Here is a 26,029-nt window from a genome sequence, read left to right as displayed (position 1 = left end):
ATTTCCAGAATCAGAAGGAAATACGAAAATCCTACAACCTGGATTTCTGGAAAACTTGGGAATTTTCTGGAAAGTTACTGTAATTTTGCAACCATAATTGTGTCTGACAAGGATTGCGGTTCTGAAAACAGAAGTAAAACTAAACTTAGTAAATATACTAATATAAACAGTGCAATATTGTCAGTACACCTTTCCTGCAGTCAAATGGCCAAATCGCCCTTTAGTTGCCTCATGGGTGGAATGTTATTTTTTATATTCATATTTTTCTAAATGTGATGTTTCTGTGTCAAACAGTTGTTATATTTCAGTCTACTGTTATGTATATAAAGTGTAATATTTTGGGATGCAAACTCAATGTAAAACATTTAAACTCGATATCTGACATGGAACAAGTAACTTTTTTTTAAGCCAATAACCACATGTGTGAGGTGATTTACTTTTGTTTCGAAGTAGATTTGTTTAAGACTAACAAGAAACACTGTGACCCTGATTTAGCCCACTGTAGTAAAAGGTTAGCATGAGCGATATACACAGAAATTAGCCTAGCACCACAAGTGAGAAATGCTAACAAACAGCTAATCACTAACAGGCATGCTAAATACTAATTCATTCTAAATGGAAATGCTAATGTTAGCGCTAACACGAGCGGGAGATTTTTAGCTATTTTTAGATGCATGCACAATAAAATATCAGAGACATATATTGTGACCACATGTGGCCTGACAGAGCTAGTGACTTGGAGCCTGATTTTTGTATTTAACTAGGCAAGTCACTTAAGAACAAATTATTATTTACAATGACGACCTAGGAACAGTGGGTTAATTGCCTTGTTCAAAGTCAGAACGACAGATTTTTACCGGGGATACGATCTAGCAACCTTTTGGTTACAGGCCCAATGCTCTAACCACTAGGACAACCTACCTCCCCGGGCAGGTAGCCTAGGCCTGATTGGGCTACAGACTGTGAGCTAGGGGATATTAGGGTTATCAGGACGGAAAGCTCTGGGCCTATTGGGATAGACAACTGGAGACCTAGCATAGTAGGTGACTGAAGACACTAGGTGATCAGGGAACTGAGGGCTAAGATGCTCTGGACCTACTGGGACTATAGAGACTATAGACCTAGTAGGAAAGAGGGTGAGGTGTCACCTACGACCGGATACTGAACACCTCGGTGAGGTGGGTCCTCCACGGGGACATCAGGAGGGTCTCCCAAGGCTGGAACTAGCGGGACACAGTTCAGAGGGGCTAGCCTAAACCCCAAGACTGCGACAGGCAGGTCCCACCTGGCAGGGGCTGACATGGCCTGGACAGTAGACATGGACTGTAGAGACTGGAGGGGACTCCCAGGGCGTCTTTGGACAGCAGCAGGCTGGACGTCAAAGGATGGACTAGGCGGTTCCCACCAGACATGGACCGGAGAGGTCTGAGGGGCAGGGCTGGACTTCTCACCTACAACGTCTGCAAGCTGGACTCCCACGTTATGAACCAGCTGACATTCGGAGGCATCGGTTTAGAGCACAGTGGTAGGGTGCTCTCCCAGGGTCAGCTAAGGTAGCTCCTCTGTCCACGGATAAAGCTGTAGGTCTTCCTGCTCCCGATCAGGCAGGGAGTTGTGGATTGATATTGGGTCCAGAACAGGGGGTCGGCAGAATCTCTGTCAATGGAGACAGCGAGGGCACCACTGTGGGAACCAGTTGAGTCTGCGACAGTAGCATGTTGGAGCACGGTGGGGTGCTCCCCGAGGGTTGAACCAGTTGAGACTCCATAGCAGGAGCTGGATGAAGCACAGCGGTGGGAGTGGCGAGCTGAGACTCCATGGCAGGAGCGGGTGTAGTAAGCCCCACTACTAACTTGAGCTCAATGGTCAGAGCAGGCTTGATCTTCATGGCTGGGATCGGCTGGAGCACAGTGGTGGGGTGCTCCACCAGGGTGAGCTCTGATAGGTCCTGGAGAATGCTGTATCTCCGCTGTGAGGGAGTCCACAGCAAGGGTTGGATCCAAGACCAAGGCTGATGGTGAAGCTGATGTGGAAGGCTGTAGCTTCTCAAGCAACTTCTGGCTTCGTGGAGTTGGCCGCGCTGGTGCTGCAGAACCTCGATCTGGCACTTCTGTTCATTATCTGTTGCATGACAATCTCTGGGATGTCATGTTTTTGGGCAGCTTGGTGGCCCAGGTCCCTGTTCTACCCCTCTAAGACACCTTTCAGTTGTAAGAGGAGATAACTGTTGAAGGACTGCTGAGACAGTCAGGTGACAACTGGCAGTGTCCATCAGGTAAGTACTGGCAATGGTGGACTGTAGGAACCTTCCATCTTCCTGACCACTTCTATGAGCGCATCAATCTCATTACGCTGGCAGTGTAAACACAGTGCGTGCTCTCCGGTTGTCAATGGCAGTCCACGCTGAGGTCAACGCTGATCCCGGTGATATCTGGTCGAGGTTCGATGCTGATCCTCAGGATCTCTGGTCGAGGTTCGGCCCTGATCTTGGCGATCTCTGGTCGAGGTTAGCTTGAGGTGGGAACCCGGTGAATTAGCACTTGGTGAAAAGGCTGAGGCTCTATCCTGCTGGTCAGCCTTGGTGGTGACTTAGACCGGTGATGAGTCGTTGAAGGGGAAGAAGGCCATTTTGAAGGCAGTATGTCATGTCTTGAGTGCTCAAGAGAACCGTCTAGCTGCTCTCCCTCGTAGGAGTGGTAAGTGTATGTGTGTGGTAATCTGTTCCTTGACTCGTAGCCATGCCATACTTTTCAAGATATTGTGGCAGGTGAGCTGGTCGGTGCAGATGGACCACATCTTGTCGAGGATCTTCTCTGTTAACTGGCATCCTTGGGCTGTAGCAGTTACTGGATCCGGCTCGAAAGGACCAGGAAAAATAGGTGGGGAAACGTAGGCGCTGGTTTTAGGCCAGTAGCAACCACCACAGGGTGTCTGTCCAGAACACGAGGAAGCAGTATTTCAGTTACAGGAGGTTTCAATTATGATACACACACAAATACAACACCACTCTTACAGTAATGGTGTCTAACAATGATTGTTTTACCTCTTTGTTTTCAGAATCAAACTATAGCACTGATACTGTATGCATGACTAACAAGCTAGCACAGGCTTGTATATAACAGGAAATGTGTGTTCACATGACAACCTACACAGGCTATGGAACTTGTAGAAATGGTAAATATACTAATGTAAACAATGCAGTATTGTAAGTACGTCTACACACCATGAACACATTAACCATGAGCAGTGTACACAGAAAATAGCATCGCAGCACTCGTGAGAACTGTGGTTTATCGCTAACAGGAATGCTAAATACTAATGCATTCTGAATGGAAATTCCAACGCTAGCGAGCTAGCTAACAATCCCCACATAAATGTTCATTACAACAATAGGCAATCTTAAACTCCGAAATCAACAAGACATAAACATATTCAGGCACTTACTTTTAGATGTACGCACAGTAAAATATCAGACAGCAAAGGTGTGTGACCACAGGAGGAGGAGTAGGAGTGCTCGTCATGGTAGGGAAAGCATGTTTCTGACATCTTGCCTGCCCGTGCTGGGGTCCTACACTGAATGTCCCGGGAATTCTATTGTTGATAGGCTGATATAATACTGATTGGTGTGACCTTGACCAATAGGACCTAAAAGAATGGTGAATAATGTTTTGTGACATTTTGGTGTCAATTTTCTTCTAAGTAAGAATAGAAAATGTTTATGAACACGGCTACATGCATGTGGATGCTACCAGGATTATGGATAATTATGAATGAACCGTGAATTAAAAGGTTACAGAGGAACAAGGATCATACCTCCTAAAAAACTGTTGAGCTGACAGTCACCGGAGGCCATCGGGGTGTGTACATGTGAGGAACTTGATTTAGAGAAATGTGGGGACAAGTTCTCTTGAAGGAAGGGAATAGTTTAGCACATTAATCAGCTTTATAACCAGTGTAGAGCCTAACCGGCATACATCGGATGCGTGTGAGTTTCAAATTTGGGGCAAGCATTTATCATTAAAATGTTATCCTCCCCTGTTATTGGTAATGATAAGATGTTAGAATGTTTGTTGCCTCTGAAAGGCATCTTACTCATCATTATTCATGATTTATTCATGATTTTTCTTAATCATGGCCTTATCAAGATTTATTTTGAAATATTCAGAAACATCTTAGAAAGAAATTATTCAAGTCACCATTCACCGTTTAGTTCCTATTGTGCAAAACAGCATAATTATTATTATTTTTAACTGCAAATGCTTCCAACAAGATTAGAGCCTCAAACTTGATGTAGTCATTCTGTGCAAGGAATATGGGACCAAATCCTAAACCTTCGACTGCTTTTATACACTATAAGAGAATTTGTCCAAATATTTATGACTTAATAACATGGGTGGGGAACTAGATAGTGTTTTAATTTCTAAACTATAAAACATATGTATAAAAGAAACTCAAATAATAGGTGACATTCTGTACTGTCGCTTCATCTGACACATTTGATCTCAAGTCCAAAATGCTGTAGTATAGAGCCTAATTGAAATTTTAGCTTCAATGTCCAGAAACAAATTGAGGAGAGTGTACTTCACCTGTCACGCCAAAGCGCTACATCAAATGATATCATATGCATGCATCTTTATATTATAAATGTTGTAGAGTATATAAGCACAAGGTATTGGGTCAAGCACTTGTGTGCCCCACATTCAGAAAATATTGAATTTATTGATTTTACTTTATAGTAAACATTGAAATCTAGACCTATTCATTAATCAAATTTAGCCAGAGCTCACCCAGATCAAGAAGATGGTGATGTCATATGCCATCGGTCGGAATACTAGTAATTTCAACAACTGATTAATATTAAAAACTTGACAAAATAACTCAATTTGGCTAAAGTGACACTTATCATCAACCAACTTTGCATTCAATGTCAGTTTGTCACGCCACAATTTCCTGATGGAAACTAGTGACACTCTTCAAAAGACCACATGGTTATGAATAGTTGCATGGACTGAAAGATATAGCAAAACTATCACTACTACAGTATTGAAAACTACTTAAGTTATACAAACAAGGCCACAGATCTATAAACTAATGACTGGACAAGTAATCAGATGAAAGGCCATGATCAGTAGGGCACAACAATGTTTTGAAACAAAAAGCAGAAATGACATTGTCTTACTGTCTTGGTAAAAAACTAATGACCAAGAGGGTAGACACATGTGTTGTGCATGTTTTCAGATTCAAGGGTTGTGTGGTAGCCACAGCCCACTGGGTACAACACAGAAATGAAATAAGAATTTGTTCTTAACTGGCTTGCCTAGTTAAATAAAGGTTACATAAATAAAACATAAATATAATTACAACAGGGATAATTGGGAAATATTTGGTTGAGATGATCAATGCGATTACAACCTATATTCACCCACTCAAAAAGACAGCCAAAAGTGAGTTGAATTTCCAATGTGTTATCACTACGTTTTCAACCATTTTAAAAGAACAGAAAAGTTCAAATGGGAATACAATGTCAGATATTTTGTATATATACAACAGATTAATGTGTTATCACTGTGCTTCATCTAATAGTAGAACTAAATGACCTGGATTGCAGATGAGATTACTTTAAAAGTACATGGTGCAAGTGATCAGTGCCGTCCGAGATTCTGCACAGATTATTATAGTAACTGTGAAGACCTCCACTGACCTGGAACCTTTGCATCCTATCTTGAACATGTTTAATCCCATTTTTTAATTTAGATTTTTGGTTGAGTCGGAGAGGTGAATCCAACATATGTTAACTTGTCCACGAGTAGTTAATAGGCTATTTATTGTATTTCAAAAGTGATATTCACATCTCCATCTCAACCTAATTCACTACACTGGTGTCAAAAAGAGAGATGGCGTCCGTGAGGCCATCGGAGTGGCGTGTACAAGTGAGGGATTTGGCAAAGAGAAATGACTGAATACTGTAGCGACATTAATCCAACACCTAACCACCTTGTCAAGAGTTTCGGGCCTCCTTTCGTGGCGCTTCCAGGCAGCCGCTCAACAGTAAAATGTGTACAATGTTTGAAATAATTGTTGGTGGGTTTTTTTTTGTGTCGCACTGCATACTGCTCCCTGCTTTGGTGCAGTATGCAGTGGCTTTGACAACGATGGAGCATGGCTTTGACAACGATGGATTGTACAAACGTTGTGGAATACTCATCAAATTTTCTACAGATTTACAAAAAACATGCACCTCCACTGGCACTGCATATCCGAGACAAACTTCAGTGCTTCGGGATCATGCGCGCAGGAACCCGGGTGAGAGGGACTACAGCTAGTAAGGGCAGACAGGAAAATACTGACAATAGAAGGTAACAGACCTAAAATGCATCAAAAACACAATCGCTCACGTCAATGCAGAGCTGTAACTGAATTATGTGATGTCGCAAATACGCCGCAAAGACTCCGAATGTGCTTGTTTGTAATTCAAGATCATTGATAAACAAAGGGGATGCATTTGAACTGCTTCTTCAATTAGTAAATGCAGACATTGGATGTGTCACTGAAACTTGGGCCCACGAAGATATCCCAGATGAATCTCTTTTCATATATAACTATCAGCTGTTCAGAAATGACAGGTCCAGAGAGGGGATGCGAGGAGGTGTGTGGCTATGTATGTGAACCACAGTATGCAGGCAAAGAGAAGAACTGACCTAGAGAAAGAGGAATGTGAGTGTATGTGGCTTCAGCTCCAGAACACAGTGGATTATCTCATCAACACTGTTGATATGATCAGGATGTCCTATCTCCAAATGGGTCTGTTTGGAGACTTTAATCACCTGCCTATCAAGATGCTGACAAACTCCCATCCAGACATGAAACAAGTGGTCAAAGACAAGACCAGAGGGGACGCCATCCTAGATCTGATCATTACAAATATGAAGAATCACTACAACACCCCCACCGTACTTGCTCCTCTCGGATCCAGTAATCACAGATGTATGCTGTTCTCCCCAAACACAACATCAGGAGGGAGAAGCCAGGTGCAGCAGAATAAAGGATGTCTGGTAACCCAGAACAGAAAGGAGGCCTCGGCACAATGTATGGCCTGTACTAACTGGTCTGCCGTATATGAGGTGGAGAGCATTGATGCAAAGGTGGAGACGTTCAACTCCTGCTTTCAAACTGCACTTGATGTATGCATGCCAAAAAGAAAACAACAACACTGGACAAGCCCTGGATGACTGAGAGAATAAAGACCGCCATCAGGAAAAGACAGGTGATTTTCAACAGATGGGGTAAAACATTGAAATGGAGAAAATACAGAAACACAGCGCAAACACTTATCAAAGAAGCAAAGACATACTACTACATAACTGAAATCCAGGACCTAAAGAAGAAAAACACAAAGGAATGGTAGGACTACATTAACAACGGACTGGTGACGAAAGAAAACATCAGGAGAGAGAATACAGGTGAAGGGAACTGAAGACAACGATGCGGCTGATGTTTTTAATGTCTTTTTTGCTGAAGAATAGACAAGCACCACACCTCTTGCCATCTTCCCCCTGCCCATGCCTACAAGGCAGGTTGAGCTGTGCAGCATAGGCCAGATAAAGCAAGCTCTGGCCAGATGGAGCCCACGTAAAGCGCGTGGGCCTGATGGCATTCCAGCCTGGCTACTAAAAAAGCATGCAGAAGATCTAGCCCCTGTCATCACACACATTGTTACACCTCCTACTGGCAGGGGACTGTTCCTGCTGCCTGGAAGATTGCCAATATGTGTCCCATACCTAAAGTGTCAAACCCATGTACAACGAGTGACTGGAGGCACATCTCTCTAACATCATGCCTTGGAAAAATCCAGGAGAGCTTCATAAAAAAAAACTCATGCCAACAGTTTTATCTGAGTGCACTAATCAGTATGCCTACCTCCCAAAGTCCAGCACTACTACCGCCCTCGTGAAAGCCACACACTCCTGGCTGGCAGCTGCAGACTACAAAAAAAATGTTTTCAGTGACACTGGGTATGCAGACGATGTAGGGCTGTCCTGAGCCATACCATTAACCAGCATCAAAGAGGACATTTCCACTGGCTTGGAGGCAAAGCAGCTGGAAGACTGTGCCACATCCAACAACATGCTCCTGAATGGGAAAATGTCTGGAAATTAGGATATGTTTTTCTAGAGACCACCCACAACCTGCACCACTAATCCTAGGAGGACAGGAAGTACCAGTGGTAACAACAACTAAGTATCTTGGTTTTCATCTTGATTTTTAACTCAGTGGTGACACACATGTGGAGCAGTCAGTGAGGAAGGCCTCAAAACACCTGCACTTTGACTGTTCTTGACAGAAATGGCCTACCCACTGAAGATCTGGTCACAGTCTATACTACACTGGTCAGGCCTTGTCTGGAATACGGTGGAGTTCTGTTAGTTGGATGCAGTAAAAAGCAGCAGGCCCAACTAGACAGGTTGCAGAAGAGGGCCTTGATCATCTCCAGAGGTGGAGCAGTCCAACCTCAGCGCCCCTCTTTGCAGAGCAGGCGAGAGCAGGCTGCAGTGTATCTGGTGAAGGACATGCACACTCTTGACCATCCACTGAATGACCTGCTCCCTCCAAAAAGAGGTAAATGCACCACCAGGCTCCTGAGAAACAGCCACAAACTGTCCTGTATAACTGTCCTGTATAACTGTGCTGTATAACTGTCCTGTACGAACCACCTGCGAAATGCCACTCTCCCCACGGCTATCAGATTGTATAATAACTCTAGCTCTCCCAAAAAGTATATTTTTTAATCTCACATTTTTATATTTAAATTTCCGTCCTGTAATGTTTACAATTGTTCAATATTCTATTTGTCACGTATTACGTGTTATGTTTTTTAAATTAGTGTTTTAAAATTATTAGTAATGCAAATTCTGCATTTCTTCAGTTTCATCTGTGAGCAAAAATAAATAAACTCAAACTCTTAGCGTAATGATTAAGGTGTTGGCTTGACAGTCACTGGACCCCGGTTTGAGCCCCCGTTGGGGCTACCCCCTGAATTAGCTTAATTGGGGTCAAAAGTGAGATGGTGCCCGTGAGGCTATTGGAGGGGTCTGTACAGTGGTTCCTCCTTTAAAAGTTGCGTCATACTGCGGCACACCTTGCGTGCTGCCACAGCATTCTTTGGCACTTCATTTTATTGTCAGCCATTTTTTCTGTTGCTGCAAGTTATTGCTAGTTTGACCACCAGAGTGCATCTTTGAGAAGCATTTGATAGTATTCTGTATTGGCATTACCAGAGAATTTAAACCCTTTTTTGTAATAACAAGTATATAGTATTGATTTTAAGAAATTTGGCTTAATTAATTGAATTAATATTATGGTGTTTCTATTCAGAGAAAAACGAAACCCTCACGGTTTCCATTAGGATGGAATGGAAAATATGACGCTGTACAATGTGACGGTCGGGAGAAGGCAACAGGATTGGAGGATTCTAAATTGTTTGCCTTCATTAGACAACTTTGTTCCAATATTTCTGTAAATCAGTGATATTTATTCCCATTATGGATCCATAACTAAATCAACATCTGCATTTTGAAAGAGTATTTTTTTTGTCATTATTTTATTAACGAAATGTGTTTGTTTGTTTATTAGGCTACTGTGCAGTCTACAATACATACTGTAGTAAACATGGGAAAGTGGCTAATTCCTTACATAAGGGAGAGCAGGCCATGTCTGTACTACAGAATGCAGGGCACGCGGGAGACCGGTGTTACTTCATAGTTGTGATGTCTTCACTATTATTCTACAATGTAGAAAATAGTAAAAATAAAGAAAAATCCTGGATGGAGTAGGTGTGTCAAAACTGTTGACTGGTACTTGCTTAATTAATTTGATTAATATTATGTTTTTTCTATTCCAAGAAAAACCCTCTGGGTTTCCATTAGGATGGAATGAAAAATATGGCGCTGTACAACGTGACGGTCGGCAGTACAGTACTTGGCTATTTAGCTAAAGGATCCCCGCAGGGCACGAGGAAGGAGTAGGCTGTCCTTGTAAATAAGAATTTGTTCTTAACTGACTTGCCTAGTTAAATAAAGGTTACACTAAAAGCATGACATTAATTTTCTAATTCTTGTCTAACCAATACCCAAATGAAGATTAAGTGAAAGTAAAAATCTCATTGATTTATCAAGACCAGTCCCCATGCTTGCCTCAGAGCAGCGCGAAACGGTGCTAAAATAGTTGTAGGCTTTTGCTTCAAAATGTTACATTTACATTACATTTAAGTCATTTAGCAGACGCTCTTATCCAGAGCGACTTACAAATTGGTGCATTCACCTTATGATATCCAGTGGAACAACCACTTTACAATAGTGCATCTAACTCTTTTAAGGGGGGGGGGTTAGAAGGATTACTTTATCCTATCCTAGGTATTCCTTAAAGAGGTGGGGTTTCAGGTGTCTCCGGAAGGTGGTGATTGACTCCGCTGACCTGGCGTCGTGAGGGAGTTTGTTCCACCATTGGGGTGCCAGAGCAGCGAACAGTTTTGACTGGGCTGAGCGGGAACTGTACTTCCTCAGAGGTAGGGAGGCGAGCAGGCCAGAGGTGGATGAACGCAGTGCCCTTGTTTGGGTGTAGGGCCTGATCAGAGCCTGAAGGTACGGAGGTGCCGTTCCCCTCACAGCTCCGTAGGCAAGCACCATGGTCTTGTAGCGGATGCGAGCTTCAACTGGAAGCCAGTGGAGAGAGCGGAGGAGCGGGGTGACGTGAGAGAACTTGGGAAAGTTGAACACCAGACGGGCTGCGGCGTTCTGGATGAGTTGTAGGGGTTTAATGGCACAGGCAGGGAGCCCAGCCAACAGCGAGTTGCAGTAATCCAGACGGGAGATGACAAGTGCCTGGATTAGGACCTGCGCCGCTTCCTGCGTGAGGCAGGGTCGTACTCTGCGAATGTTGTAGAGCATGAACCTACAGGAACGGGTCACCGCCTTGATGTTAGTTGAGAACGACAGGGTGTTGTCCAGGATCACGCCAAGGTTCTTAGCACTCTGGGAGGAGGACACAATGGAGTTGTCAACCGTGATGGCGAGATCATGGAACGGGCAGTCCTTCCCCGGGAGGAAGAGCAGCTCCGTCTTGCCGAGGTTCAGCTTGAGGTGGTGATCCGTCATCCACACTGATATGTCTGCCAGACATGCAGAGATGCGATTCACCACCTGGTTATCAGAGGGGGGAAAGGAGAAGATTAATTGTGTGTCGTCTGCATAGCAATGATAGGAGAGACCATGTGAGGATATGACAGAGCCAAGTGACTTGGTGTATAGCGAGAATAGGAGAGGGCCTAGAACAGAGCCCTGGGGGACACCAGTGGTGAGAGCACGTGGTGCGGAGACAGATTCTCGCCACGCCACCTGGTAGGAGCGACCTGTCAGGTAGGACGCAATCCAAGCGTGGGCCGCGCCGGAGATGCCCAGCTCGGAGAGGGTGGAGAGGAGGATCTGATGGTTCACAGTATCAAAGGCAGCCGATAGGTCTAGAAGGATGAGAGCAGAGGAGAGAGAGTTAGCTTTAGCAGTGCGGAGCGCCTCCGTGACACAGAGAAGAGCAGTCTCAGTTGAATGACTAGTCTTGAAACCTGACTGATTTGGATCAAGAAGGTCATTCTGAGAGAGATAGCAGGAGAGCTGGCCAAGGACGGCACGTTCAAGAGTTTTGGAGAGAAAAGAAAGAAGGGATACTGGTCTGTAGTTGTTGACATCGGAGGGATCGAGTGTAGGTTTTTTCAGAAGGGGTGCAACTCTCGCTCTCTTGAAGACGGAAGGGACGTAGCCAGCGGTCAAGGATGAGTTGATGAGCGAGGTGAGGTAAGGGAGAAGGTCTCCGGAAATGGTCTGGAGAAGAGAGGAGGGGATAGGGTCAAGCGGGCAGGTTGTTGGGCGGCCGGCCGTCACAAGACGCGAGATTTCATCTGGAGAGAGAGAGGAGAAAGAGGTCAAAGCACAGGGTAGGGCAGTGTGAGCAGAACCAGCGGTGTCGTTTGACTTAGCAAACGAGGATCGGATGTCGTCGACCTTCTTTTCAAAATGGTTGACGAAGTCATCAGCAGAGAGGGAGGAGGGGGGAGGAGGGGGAGGAGGATTCAGGAGGGAGGAGAAGGTGGCAAAGAGCTTCCTAGGGTTAGAGGCAGATGCTTGGAATTTAGAGTGGTAGAAATTGGCTTTAGCAGCAGAGACAGAAGAGGAGAATGTAGAGAGGAGGGAGTGAAAGGATGCCAGGTCCGCAGGGAGGCGAGTTTTTCTCCATTTCCGCTCGGCTGCCCGGAGCCCTGTTCTGTGAGCTCGCAATGAGTCGTCGAGCCACGGAGCAGGAGGGGAGGACCGAGCCGGCCTGGAGGATAGGGGACATAGAGAGTCAAAGGATGCAGAAAGGGAGGAGAGGAGGGTTGAGGAGGCAGAATCAGGAGATAGGTTGGAGAAGGTTTGAGCAGAGGGAAGAGATGATAGGATGGAAGAGGAGAGAGTAGCGGGGGAGAGAGAGCGAAGGTTGGGACGGCGCGATACCATCCGAGTAGGGGCAGTGTGGGAAGTGTTGGATGAGAGCGAGAGGGAAAAGGATACAAGGTAGTGGTCGGAGACTTGGAGGGGAGTTGCAATGAGATTAGTGGAAGAACAGCATCTAGTAAAGATGAGGTCAAGCGTATTGCCTGCCTTGTGAGTAGGGGGGGAAGGTGAGAGGGTGAGGTCAAAAGAGGAGAGGAGTGGAAAGAAGGAGGCAGAGAGGAATGAGTCAAAGGTAGACGTGGGGAGGTTAAAGTCACCCAGAACTGTGAGAGGTGAGCCATCCTCAGGAAAGGAACTTATCAGGGCGTCAAGCTCATTGATGAACTCTCCAAGGGAACCTGGAGGGCGATAAATGATAAGGATGTTAAGCTTGAAAGGGCTGGTAACTGTGACAGCATGGAATTCAAAGGAGGCGATAGACAGATGGGTCAGGGGAGAAAGAGAGAATGTCCACTTGGGAGAGATGAGGATCCCAGTGCCACCACCCCGCTGACCAGAAGCTCTCGGGGTGTGCGAGAACACGTGGGCAGACGAGGAGAGAGCAGTAGGAGTAGCAGTGTTATCAGTGGTAATCCATGTTTCCGTCAGTGCCAAGAAGTCGAGGGACTGGAGGGAAGCATAGGCTGAGATGAACTCTGCCTTGTTGGCCGCAGATCGGCAGTTCCAGAGGCTGCCTGAGACCTGGAACTCCACGTGGGTCGTGCGCGCTGGGACCACCAGGTTAGAGTAGCAGCGGCCACGCGGTGTGAAGCGTTTGTATGGTCTGTGCAGAGAGGAGAGAACAGGGATAGACAGACACATAGTTGACAGGCTACAGAAGAGGCTACGCTAATGCAAAGGAGATTGGAATGACAAGTGGACTACACGTCTCGAATGTTCAGAAAGTTAAGCTTACGTTGCAAAAAATCTTATTGACTAAAATGATATAGTACTGCTGGCTGGTGAAATAGGCTAGCTAGCAGTGGCTGCGTTGTTGACTTTGTTTGAAAGTGTAGCTGGCTAGGTAACCTCTAACTGGCTAGGTAACCTCGACAATTACTCTAGACTACACAATTATCTTGGATACAAAGACGGCTATGTAGCCAGCTAAGATCAAACAAATCAAACTGTTGTACTGTAATGAAATGAAATGTAATACTACCTGTAATACTACCTGTGGAGCAAAGCGTTATATGCTCTTTAAATAAATAAGACCTACACCATTTTTAACAGCACATTACTCAACACTAGTGAGACAGATTATGCCTACGGTAGTCCTACAGTATATTGAAAAATATTTTTTCAAAGATGTGACTCCGCCAATAATTACATTTAGAGGATTGGAGGACTCTAAATGAATATCTAAGGGGCATTTTCCATTAGATATTCTCACAGATCCTAGGGGCTTTTATATAATTCAAAATGTATTAATAATAATCGCTTTGTTTCAAAAGTAATGATATTTGGAGATTTCGTTTTTATTTAACCTAGAGTGAGTGAGAAAAAGGCAATTCTTGGACATGGGGTGAGACATTCTCACTAATTTGTAAATAATGCCAGTTAACAAACTAGAATTATACATTTTTGGAGAAACCTAACTTGATTATTCAGCAGACATAGCTTGCTTATATTCAGTCAACACATATCTAAAGAATATCATGGAATATTTGAACAAGTAATTCGTTATGGATCCATAACTAAATAAACATTAGTATTTTGAAAGAGTATTTGTATCATTATTTTATTAACAAAAGCATAAAGGTGCTGATGATGAAATACAGTATATGCTTTTACATTTGGATAATAAAGCATTTAAAGCATTTTGAAGCTATAAGCCACCTGCATTTGTTTTTTAGGCTACTGTGCAGTCTGACAAGTAAACATAGCATACAGTACATACTGTAGTAAACATGGGAAAGTGTACATGTGAGGGACTTGATTTAGAGAAGCGTGGGGACATGCGCTCCTGAAGGAAGGGGGTAATATAGCAACCTTAACCCAACACCTATCATCCTCGTCAAGAGGTTCAGAACTCTTGGTGTTAATGTGTCGGCTTGACAGTTGATGGAACAGAGTTCGAGTCCCGGTTCGGACTACCCCCTGGTTTTGCTACAGTATTGTCACATTTGAAATTAACCCGAGTTTGAAACCCTAGGCCTATTGTATTTTGTAGTTTTAGTTTAATTCTGGTTTGAATTGAAACAATAGCTGTTGGTGATTAAATAGCATCATTGATGATACAGTATATGATTAATAAAGTATGGTTACATTTCATTTGCTCTGTTAAACCTACCCTTTGGAATGACTTTGATAGCAACAGTGAATCTATTTAGTTTTTAAGTGGAGATCTCTCAGAAATCATTGTCACAATAGAACTTTGGTAATAATCAGTGACAAATATCATAGATAAACAGGGCTTGTTTAAAACCAGTGGTGGGCCGTCAGGGCCAGCAAGGCCTTCTCTGCTGGCCTAAACATCATCAGAATATAATTTTAAAAAAAATATTTTTTCTCACAAATATGTATTAAATTATTCCCCAGAGTAAGAGTTATACTCTTCATTTCATAGCTTTCCTCTTGGTTGCACTGCTTCCAGCCCCAGGTTGAGATTTGGAGGGCTGGTCTTTATGTTAGATCTTTTATCCAATCATATTCAGCCATCATGTGTTGCCAGGGTTCTAAAATCTGCCCTCAGGCCTTCAGAATCAGCAGTGCGGGCGCTTGTAAATTAAAGTGAATGGAAATGAAAATTTAGTGTCAACCAATCAGCTTTAGAGTTGGCTATTGTACCCCTGCTGGCTGGCTCCAGTGTTACACAGGAGCCAGCTAGCAGGCGTAGTGCGTACACGTCTTTTGATTGGATTACCAATATTGAGAGGAAGGTCCTATGGGCAGGTCTATGCAGAACCTCAAAACTAGGAAACTGAATTTGATAAACAAATTAATTCGCGTACTACTAAGCTGTTTTTTCAAACCACAATGGCGGAAGGAGGAGAAGATATCGATTTGGTCGAGGATATAATTATAACGCCATTCTCAAGACGAACTTTCAAGAAAAGAGAGGTCACCCGACGCCGACGCTACAAAGCCTGTCACAGGCAGGAAAGGGGTTCGTTCGCCACTTTCAAAGTTCCAACTACGAGCGCTATCAATGGCTCACAGGCTCCGAGAAGCACTGCAAACTGTACTGCTGGGAATGCCTATTATTTGCAAGTGATCGATTTGGTGTTTGGAGCCACACTGGCTTTGCAAACTTGAGTTGTCTAACCAAGGCAGCAACGAGACACCAAAGTACGGCTGGGCACTTACAAGCAATGGTGCTTTTGAAAACTTTTGGGGACACCCGAGTGGATCTACAGCTCAACGAACAAGCGCGCAGGGCAACGGAGCTGCACAATGAAAAGGTGAAGAAAAATAGGGAAATATTGAAAAGACTCATTGATTGTGTCATGTTTTTGGGTAAACATTGTTTACCCAAAAATGTCAATTTTTGTCAATTTCAAGGTGACGCAACGCCTGGTTATACTGCGTTTCTGTCTAAATGTATAGTGTCTAGAGCCATGGCATCATAATGATGGTAATAAGAGGTGGATTCATTTGGGTGGGACTGTGTAGGACCTCACTGAAGGCCCAGGCCCACGGCACGCCACTGTTTAAAACCCTGGATGTGACACCAAAGGGTAGCCAAAGACAATATGAAGATAGGCAGACACTGCTTCTCCAATAGAAATTCCCGATCACACTTGTAGGTTATGTCATGGCGTCGTGGATAACCTCAGACGCAGAAATAATTCATAAGGTATAACGCTCGTCTCGCTCCAAACTGTGCATGTTGTGACGGCCCTGAATTTTTCTGAACCGTCTCAGTGCTTCTCCTTCCAATAAATAGGGCCCTTCCCCTTTAATTCCCAATGAAATAGTGCTTCTCCTTCCAATAGGGCGTTTCCCCTTTAATTCCCAATTAAATAGCCAGCATCAGTTGCAAAACAGTGGGGTTGTGATGGAGATGTGAATGAGGATGTGGGCAACCCTCAGTTCCCGAAGCTTCTCTATTCCGTTTGTTTTGTTGCCTTTGAAAGTGTGTTTTGTAGCCTAATAGCAAGTTTACCCAGGATCGGATTCACTCTTTGCGTCTGTGGACTACACATCTCCGTTGTTCTTAGTGGCCTTTCTCAGCTGGAGATCTGTTGGCGGATTGGATTGTCTGACTGACCGACTGATTACAACCTTTTTGTATACGTTATTTCATTTGTTTTGGTGTGATGTATACCGTGATGATTTATGTAGTTGTAGTTGAGGACTTATTAAGAGTTGATACGCTTGATAGTTGTGTGGTAAAATAATTGTTATTTTGATTGTATGATTGATACTGGGTTTACGCTACACTTGAATGAACGGACAAACATTGCGTGACTAAGGTCACTTGAGTTCCCTGAACTTCTTTACCGGGCTGGACTCTTTTAGGCCCCGAGGTACAGGACATTTCTGGAGGAACCAGAGCTCATTATTTGTTATATTATGTGTGTGTGTGAGATCATTTATGTTGGTAATACAACCCACGCAAAAGAATACAGTTGTTTTTGAAGTTCTTTCCAATGTTTTAAGGGTTTATGAAAAGTGTGTTTCCATCCTGACTTTTACAGAAGTCCTTTGTATTGGTGTAGACTTGACGGACCAGATGGGACTCATTCCCTCCCAAACCAAAAGGAGAAACCAATGTTTTCTCTGGTAGGCACAACCTACCTGGCACCCCTATACATAATAACATCAAGTCAAAACCGTTACAATGTGCAGGCAATCAAATCAAAGGCGGTCATTTGAAAACTTGTCAGTTTGTCACATTCAAGAGGTTGGAGTAATAACATTGTCTTAAAGAAACAAATGCAACAAATTTTATATAAGGTTTGTCTATGTTGAAATTTGGCTATCATGGACACATGATCCTTTAGTTGAAATTCCACCCTGATAACTTTTTTAAAAAGTCCATTCAACCAGTGTGTGGCCATTGGGAGGTTTCATTATGCAGACTGGAGGTGATAAAGATGACTACGATAAACGATTTATTAAAATGAAAACAACAGTTTTACCTTCTCCATTAAAGAGTCCGGTTTGAACATTTAGAAAAAGCATCTTGTTCTAAAAAATGATCACTGACCATGTGTAGTTTGTTAAAGAAACGTTTCCATCGTGGCTTTTTTGTGTTATTTAGCTCATGTACACATTTTGAGGAAGTAAGAAGAGCTGTAATTGGAACTATTCAAACTGGCCTCATTTTTCTATCTGTTAAACTCATTCATTCTACAGGCCGAAACGCATTAGTTTTAATATTAGACGCATTATCAACTTCCACTGTCCTCAAATACTTGTTGTATTTTAATTTCCTCTTAACTATTCAAACTGGACTCTTAGAAAAAAGATCTGGATAGAACCAAAAAAGGTTCTATGCTTGCTTCATATATGGCACCATTTAAGGTTCTGAACCGAAATTGGTCACATATAAAAAAAACAATAATGAACTAATTTTGGTTCACTAAAGAAGAATCCCTGGAGTTCTCAAAGAACCCTACAAAAGGGCTCTATATAGAAACTTTAGGGGTGCCATATATGAAGCATGCAATATAACCATTTTTGGATAGTTTTAAGAGTGTGGGAAATAGTTTTATGTCACAGACAATTTCCCTGAACTATGCAGATGTCATATTTGATTTATTCTTTAACCAGGACAGTTGACATGGACAACATCAGCGTTAAAATACAATTAAAGTGCATGGTGATGACATGGGAGCAATGATAGCATGCATCTCAATCAGACATAGGCCTATACTACTCCAGGGTGGGGAAGAGGTTCCCATGGTCCCATCAGCTAACTATCTGGGATGGCACTTGGGATCTACTCCCTCTCTCACTCAGATCAGTTCCAATGGAGATGAAATACTGTTCAGTTTATATAGAATCTCTGTGGGAGATGGCATCAATGTGTCGATGCGGATGGCATTCAGTGGATGACCAGATTCAGTGGATGACCAGTTGGTTCACTGCCCTTATTAGATCTGTGGAGTACGGTCATATTCTGCTTGTGTGCTGCATATTCCACACAGTAAGTCACCTCTGATTTTACTGCAATCAGACTTTTTACTGTGTTTTTGTCTCTTGTAATAAATTCATGTTTTCGAGAATTATAGGGAACAAAAATTGGAGTTATATAATTTACTTGATAACCAACAACCCATATTCAAGCCTCGCGTTTTAAATGAATGTGAGAATAAGTAAATATATCTGAAAGGTTAGCTGGTTAACTTAATTCATGAGTCTGCTTTCAGGAACAATTTTCGCTCTCCATGGTTCTGAAAGACTAGGCTATAGCAAAAGGTAAGAAGCAAATCAAGATTGTGTGTTGTATGGAGAGCAGTTAACCAATAGGATCGAGACGCAGGTTTCATTGTACATAGACAAAGACAAAAGGTGAGAATGAACCAAAAAGGCTTTGTTCTCTGCAATCATGCAAATGATAACCAACCTTCACAACAATGGTCAATTATATCAACAGTGCCCAAGTGAAATTTTTCACACCCAGTTTTTGCTTTCTTGCCTAAATTTCATGTGTAGAAATAATCAAATGTTCATTTATTTTCACTGATGTGCACAACCAACTACACACTTACAATGAAAGACAAAATATAACATAACATATTCTAATGAATTAACAATGAAAGAAAACAGATGTATTGACTGCAATGTTCCCTCTAAATGTGCGCAAGCGATTGAACGTCACTGTGTTCGCCCCATAAGTTTGCACTTTATAGATCAAAGTTTCTCTGGGATCGAATCAACATTTTTAATGCAAAAAAATAAAACCCGACTTTGGAAGATTGAGTCTATGGTTTTGTTTTAGACAGAGCCAGATCTCAACTGAGTACAATTCTATTGATGGGAATCCCACAAGCGTCTTTCAATTACCCTGGAGTGAATATGCTGTTCGGATCAGAACACAGAGCCAATGGTGTGCACATTTGTTGATATTCTTTGCGAGTTATTAGCCCAGTTATAGGTACAGTGTATTCAGACCTCTTCACTTTTTGCTATGTTAGCCTTATACTAAAATGTATTAAATATTTTTTTTTCTTATCATCGGTCTACACACAATACCCCATAATGACAAAGTAAAAAATGGGTTAGACATTTTAGCACATTTATAAAAAAAATAAAAAGCCTGAAATTTCACATTTACATAAGTATTCAGACCATTTACCCAACTTTGTTGAAGCATCTTTGGCAGCAAATACAGCCTCGAGTCTTCTTGGGTATGGCTACAAGCTTGGAAAACCTGTATTTGGGGAGTTTCTCCCATTCTTCTCTGCAGATCTTCTCAAATTCTGTCAGGTTGGATGGGGAGTGTCGCTGCACAGCTATTTTCAGGTCTCGCAAGAGATGTTAGATCGTGTTCAAGTCCGGACTCTGGCTAGGCCACTCAAGACATTCAGAGACTTGGCCCGAAGCCACTCCTGTGTTGTCTTGGCTGTGTTTAGGGTCGTTGTCCTGTTGGAAGGTAAGCCTTCTCCCCAGTCTGAGGTCCTGAGTGCTCTGGAGCAGGTTTTCATCAAGGATTTCTTTGTACTTTACTCCGTTCATCTTTCCCTCTCCTGACTAGTCTCCCAGTCCCTGCCACTGAAAAACATGATGCTGCCACCACCATGCTTCACCGTAGGGATGGTATAGGCCAGGTGATGAGCGGTGCCTGGTTTCCTTCAGACTTGACGCTTGTCATTCAAGCCAAACAGTTCAATCTTGGTTTCATCAGACCATAGAATCTTGAGAGTCCTTTAGATGCCTTTTTGACAAACTCTCAAGTGGGGTGTCATGTGCTTTTGAGGAGTGGCTTCCCTCTGGTCACTACCATTAAGGCCTGATTTGTGGAGTACTGCAGAGATGGCTGTCTTTCTGGAAGGTTCTCTCATATCCACAGAGAAACTCTGGAGCTCTGTCAAAGTGACCATCAGGTTCACCTTCCTGGCCAAGGCCCTTCTCCCTCGATTGCTCAGTTTGGCCTAGTGGCTGGCTCTAGGAAGAGTCTTGGTGGTTCCAAACTTCCTCCATTTAAGAATGGAGGCCACTGTGTTCTTGGGGCCCTTCAATGCTGCAGAAATGTTTTGGTACCCTTTTCCCAGATCTGTGCTTTGAAACAATCCTGTCTCTGGGATCTACAGACAATTCCTTTGAACTCATGGCTTGGTTTTTGCTCTGACATACACTGTGGTCAACTGTGGGACCTTATAAAGACAGGTGTGTACCCTTCCAAATCATGTAAAATCAATTGAATTTGACACAGGTGGACTCCAAGTTGTAGAAACATCTCAAGAATGATCAGTGGAAATAGGGTGCACCCTGAGCTCAATTTCAAGCATCATAGCAAATGTTCTGAATACTTATGTAAATAAGGTATTTCTGTTTATTTGTAGCAAAATTGCAAAAAACTGTTTTCGCTTTATTGTGTGCAGATTGGTGAGGGGAAAAAATATGTGATCTATTTTAGACTAAGGCTGATAACGTATTGATTTCGAACATACAAAGAGGAAAATGTGTGGTGTGACTAACAGGCTGCTGGACTCACCTTTCATGCACAAGGTTCCAATCCAGCCAGGCCTCTCTGAAATAATTTTTTGCTTTTAAAGGGGCAATCGGATGTTAAAATCCATTTTTGGACTTATGAATACCTACCCATTGAGTCTTGATTAATTTGTTTTTAATGCCTCAAACTTATTTCAACTGTCATACCCCATCAGAACCCAGAATATACTTTTTTTTTTGCCAGTGTTTGTAAACAAATGAAATGTAAACATGGTTGAAACTAAGTGGCAGCTACTCCCTCTAGTGGCATTGACTTGCTGACCAGCAGGATCCTCACTTATCTCAAACCTGATATTGGTGTTCATATTACTAACAGCAGAGCAATGGAGCTCCTTGCAAAATGCTGCTGAAATCTGAATGAGGGGAACACCAGTAATAAACACATGGCTATGTTCTGAATGTTTGTAGAAAAGGGGGCTCACTGAAAATTAGCTTGATCTACCCATATTGAAGTTTAGCATTCTAAATGAAAATCAATAAATATATCTGAATGTTTAGCTGGCTAACTTAATGATCCTGCTTTATGGAACAGCCAACAGATGCGAACTGATGTCCTACACAACAATGACATAAAAATATCACTCCAAGGTTCTGAAAAACAAGGCTATATTAAAAGCAAGATGTGTGTTGTATGAGGGTAGTTAACCAATAGGAAAGATACAAGTTTCAATGTACAAGGAAAGAAAGACAAAAAGGTGAGAATGAACCAAAAAGGCTTTATTCAAGTTAAATTAGAAACATGCATAAAGCTCTCAGCAAGCATGCAAATGATCATGTTCTCCATGGAAATAAAAAACAAGCAACATCCTCTGCAAGCTATAAAAAGTCATATGTCAGGATCTAACACAGAAATCCCCCCAGGTCATGCAGCTGTCCTCGTTCATGGTTACATGAATGACATGGTCTTGGTTCAGCCCGCCAGCATCAGTGACCCTCAGATTAATGTAGAAGTTTCTCTGCTCCCTCATGGCCTTGAATGTTAATTCAACCACAGTTCCTGGGACAGGAGAAAAATGGGACACATTTCAACCTTGAATGTGAAGAATGTTGTCAAAAGCACATACTTGGTCTGATATTATTCTGAATACAAATGAAGAGACTAATGTAGAGTGAATGTGAAAAGCAATACACACCTTTTTCGTACATTTGGGCAGTGCAATACATATTGGACCCCTCCAGAAGTTCTACACTGAAGGGTTCAGCAAAGCCTGGCCCGTCTCTGTCTGTCACAGCCAAACGCACTAGACGGGGGTCTTGGTTGCAGAGCTTCAACGGGGTGTCATCAATAGTCGGAGCATTGTCGTTGACATCTTCCAGCTCTATCAGAATGGTTCCAGTTCCAGTTGCAGGGATTTCATCTGATAACCAAAACAAGATACTCTTATCAAAAGGAGTAATGTAGACGTCAACTAAATTAACCTTGTTCCCAGGTTGAAGCCTGCTGGTGAGCAAGATTACAACAAAATCAGAATTCCACCTTCAATGGCGAGAATGAGAACTCTGTATTTGCCATCTTTGACAAAGGGAGATTCTCTGTCCAGGGAGTGTTTGGTTTTGATCATTCCGGTCACACTGTTGATGTCCAGCCATTTAGCAGGATCTCTGTCCATGCGATACCTAGAACATATAGTATATTGAGTTAAAACATCACCATTCACAAGGCTTCTTGCAATCTTAATGCATATGCATCTGAATGTACTTCATCATAAAGGGCATGTATATCATTGAATTGACTTATCAGCATAATGTATATGGGGCGGCAGGTAGCCTAGTGGTTAGAGCGTTGGACTAGTAACTGGACTAGTAACTGAAAGGTTGCAAGATTAATCCGAGCTGACAAGGTACAAAATCTGTCATTCTTCCCCTGAACAAGGCAGTTAACCCACTGTTCCTAGGCCGTCATTGAAAATAAGATTTTGTTCTTAACTGACTTGCCTAGTTAAATAAAGGTAAAATAAAAAAATCTGTCTCCATATTTATACCAGGACCTCAACTTAATTAAATCAATTGCAGGTAAAAGAAAGCTTCATTAACTCACATTAATTTATGTGCCATGATGTCTGGATCAATGGCTGTATACAGAACCAAATCACTGTCCACTGGCAGGTGTTCAGATACGGAAACAACTTTTTCCACTGGGTCAAAGACAGGGACTTCATTCCTATCCTCCACATTCACCTGGACTGTGGCAGTGGAGGTGGGCAGGGGGGTGGCAAATGGGACCTCATTCTCCACAGTCACCAACAGGGTGTAGCGATTGTCCTTCTCAAAGTCAAGGGGCTAAACGGGAACGAGACACAGCCAGGTTCATGACACAATGACAAAAACATCAACAATTTTGTCAAATATTTGTATGGTTCTAGGGTGAAATTCAGACCAGAGTCAAATACATATTTGCTGTAACTTGGCTCCATTCACATACTCATCTGAAAAGAGAAACAAAGAAACCAAGCAGGTACCTTGGCTGTGGTAATGATTCCTTCCAGTCTACTAGGTCCAGTGCTTACAGTGAACATTCCACCTGGGTCTCCATCTACAATCCTGTACTTGGTGGCCCAGTTGGAAGACTGTGGCTCATCTCCATCACTCACTGGCATTTTGACCACCAGGGCATTCACTTTATTCTCTGGGACAGACACCGTATTCTGAAACGAGAATACCTGAAGAGAACATGTGCTGTATGCCATTCATCAAGTCCATCATATTTTCCTCAAGTCAGCTCCTTCAATCAAAATATTTCCCTCTTCAAGTCACCTTTACCGTTTTAATGAGCGGTACTGTTTGCTGATTGTACACTTACCAAAGACTTCTCAAATTGAGGAGCTATGTCATTGATGTCCGCTACAGTAATTATGGCTTTTCGGAAACATGTCAGACCATTGCCCTCCATATCAGCAGCTTGGATTTCCAATGTATATTTTGGAATTTTCTGGAAAATGACACCAGATGGAGCACATTGTGAAATGTAGCGGTTACTGTCAGTTAAAATGGTATGCTAGTAGTATAGCCACTAACCTCTCTGTCCAGTCCAGCAGCATTGACCCGAATCACTCCAGTGACAGGGTTCATGACAAACATGTTGCGACTCGGCAGTTCAGGTTCCTGATTTATAATAGTGTATCTGACATCAGAATTGGCTGAGCCAGTCTCATCAGCATCGGTGGCTGTGACCTGCATCACCTCAGAGCCTGAAGAAAATATTTCAACAAATTATATTCATGGATGACAATAAAAAATATATTGATATTGTACTTTTATTCTAAAACTCAGCTGAGTATATTTGACTCAATGTTGACTGAGACACACCTGGTAGGGATGCTTCAGGGACAGTCCCTGTAAAAGGATCTTGGGTGAAAACCGGCTTGTTGTCATTCATATCAATTACTTTAACAATAATCTCCATGGGGTCTTCTGCTGTACCCGCACCAACTGCAACAGTATGAGCCAAAAGCTAAAGGGAAAATATAGAAAAATGTTAAAATAACATGCATTCAATGTTCTAGAATTCAAAAGGCAAAACAAACTGACATAACCACATAATGGTCTTATTTACAAACATTACCACATAATGGTCTTGTTTCTCTCTGTCCAAAGGCTTGGTCACATAGAGAAACCCAGAGTTTTTGTCCACAGTGAACAGTCCCACAGGCGGTAGATCTGCTCCAGAACCAGTGATGCTGTACAGTATCTTCACCTCTTTATCCTCGTTGGACCTTATCTGAATGTGTAAAAATTAAATGTTAAAACAAGAGCAAAATCCTGAACCAACCTTTTTTCCTGCCAACATAAATCTACAATCACTAACCTGCACCATAATCTTGGGGAAAGGGCCTCTGTCGTTCTCTGGGAAGTTGATGGGAGGAATGACCCAATCCCTTTTCCTTCTCACCAGACCTACCAAAGGCTTTGGAAACTCCAGAATTGGAAGACTTGTAGGATACTTAGGCTGTGCCAAAAATGTTTGTACAAATTAGAAAAAGTAGACCAGCCCTATGAGTAGAGTTAGAGGAATGAAACTGACACTAAGTTGTAAGATCCACATTCTCACCTGAGAGACAATGCCAGCATCCTCATGGCCGAAGCCCTCTGTGAGGAGATCAAACGAATATGAACCGTTTTAAAGCAAACAATGCCACTACAGTATGTTGCTACTACTCTGTATAATGCAATATAATATTCTAAACAGTAAAATAAATCACCCTCAGTTTCTTCCCCTCCAGTCAGTGGATAGTCAAAGCCATTACTTGACTGTAAAGTCTCAGATATTCTCCCCAGGGCCCAACACTGAGGTTTGAAGGAAAACGAATATTGAAAAACATGATCTGCACTTCCCTCCATATGTTATTGGACAGTGAAGTTAAATGGTTTTATTTGGCTCTACATTCCAGCCTTTTACATTAGAGAGAATTTTTAATATTAGGTGACAATACAGAATGCCAGCTTTTATTTGAGCATGTTTTTATACACCTCTGTTCCCCATTTTAAAGATATAAGCATGTTATGCATCTAGTCCCCCTATTTGAGAAAGTCTTACGTATTTGGACCATTTCACTTTTAGGGCCGGTTTCATAATCTAAGCCCTCTCTAAACCAGGATTAGGCCTTAATGTGTACTAGTTAAAACGAGGACATTTAAGTATAAAGGCACGAGGCGAGACCCAGATGCAGATACAGGAGGCAAATGGTTTGTGTCTGATATTTGTTGTATCCAAAAGGGGTAGGCAAGAGAATGGATGTGGACAATTGAAGGTCAAAACCAGTTCAGAGTCCAGGAGGTACAGCGCGGCAGGCAGGCAGGCGGGTCCAGAAAACAGGTAAGGGTCAAAACCAGGAGGTCTAGTAAAAGAGAATAGAAACAGGCAGGCGCACAGGAAACCCACTTGTTGA

At 42.7% G+C, this 26,029-nt stretch overlaps 1 protein-coding gene across 1 annotated transcript in view; it reads right to left on the bottom strand.

The window, feature by feature from the left end:
- The window catches only part of LOC139540535 (B-cadherin-like), a 39,017-nt gene that overhangs the window by 5,013 nt on the left and 7,975 nt on the right, over positions 1–26,029 (bottom strand). The window contains exons 2-13 of the mRNA XM_071344417.1: positions 25,343–25,427; positions 25,192–25,229; positions 24,949–25,089; positions 24,706–24,861; positions 24,450–24,594; positions 24,159–24,331; positions 23,944–24,072; positions 23,603–23,803; positions 23,182–23,423; positions 22,621–22,760; positions 22,277–22,501; positions 21,980–22,140 (exon numbers count right to left, since the gene is read on the bottom strand). Of these exons, the coding sequence (XP_071200518.1) occupies positions 21,980–22,140; positions 22,277–22,501; positions 22,621–22,760; positions 23,182–23,423; positions 23,603–23,803; positions 23,944–24,072; positions 24,159–24,331; positions 24,450–24,594; positions 24,706–24,861; positions 24,949–25,089; positions 25,192–25,229; positions 25,343–25,427 (1,836 nt within the window). The remainder of the gene's footprint in view (positions 1–21,979; positions 22,141–22,276; positions 22,502–22,620; positions 22,761–23,181; positions 23,424–23,602; positions 23,804–23,943; positions 24,073–24,158; positions 24,332–24,449; positions 24,595–24,705; positions 24,862–24,948; positions 25,090–25,191; positions 25,230–25,342; positions 25,428–26,029) is intronic.

Source organism: Salvelinus alpinus, chromosome 15, assembly GCF_045679555.1.
Source record: "Salvelinus alpinus chromosome 15, SLU_Salpinus.1, whole genome shotgun sequence".
Lineage (NCBI taxonomy): Eukaryota > Metazoa > Chordata > Actinopteri > Salmoniformes > Salmonidae > Salvelinus > Salvelinus alpinus.
Note: the sequence above shows the minus strand (reverse complement) of the source record. Positions and strands in the feature narration are given on the sequence as shown.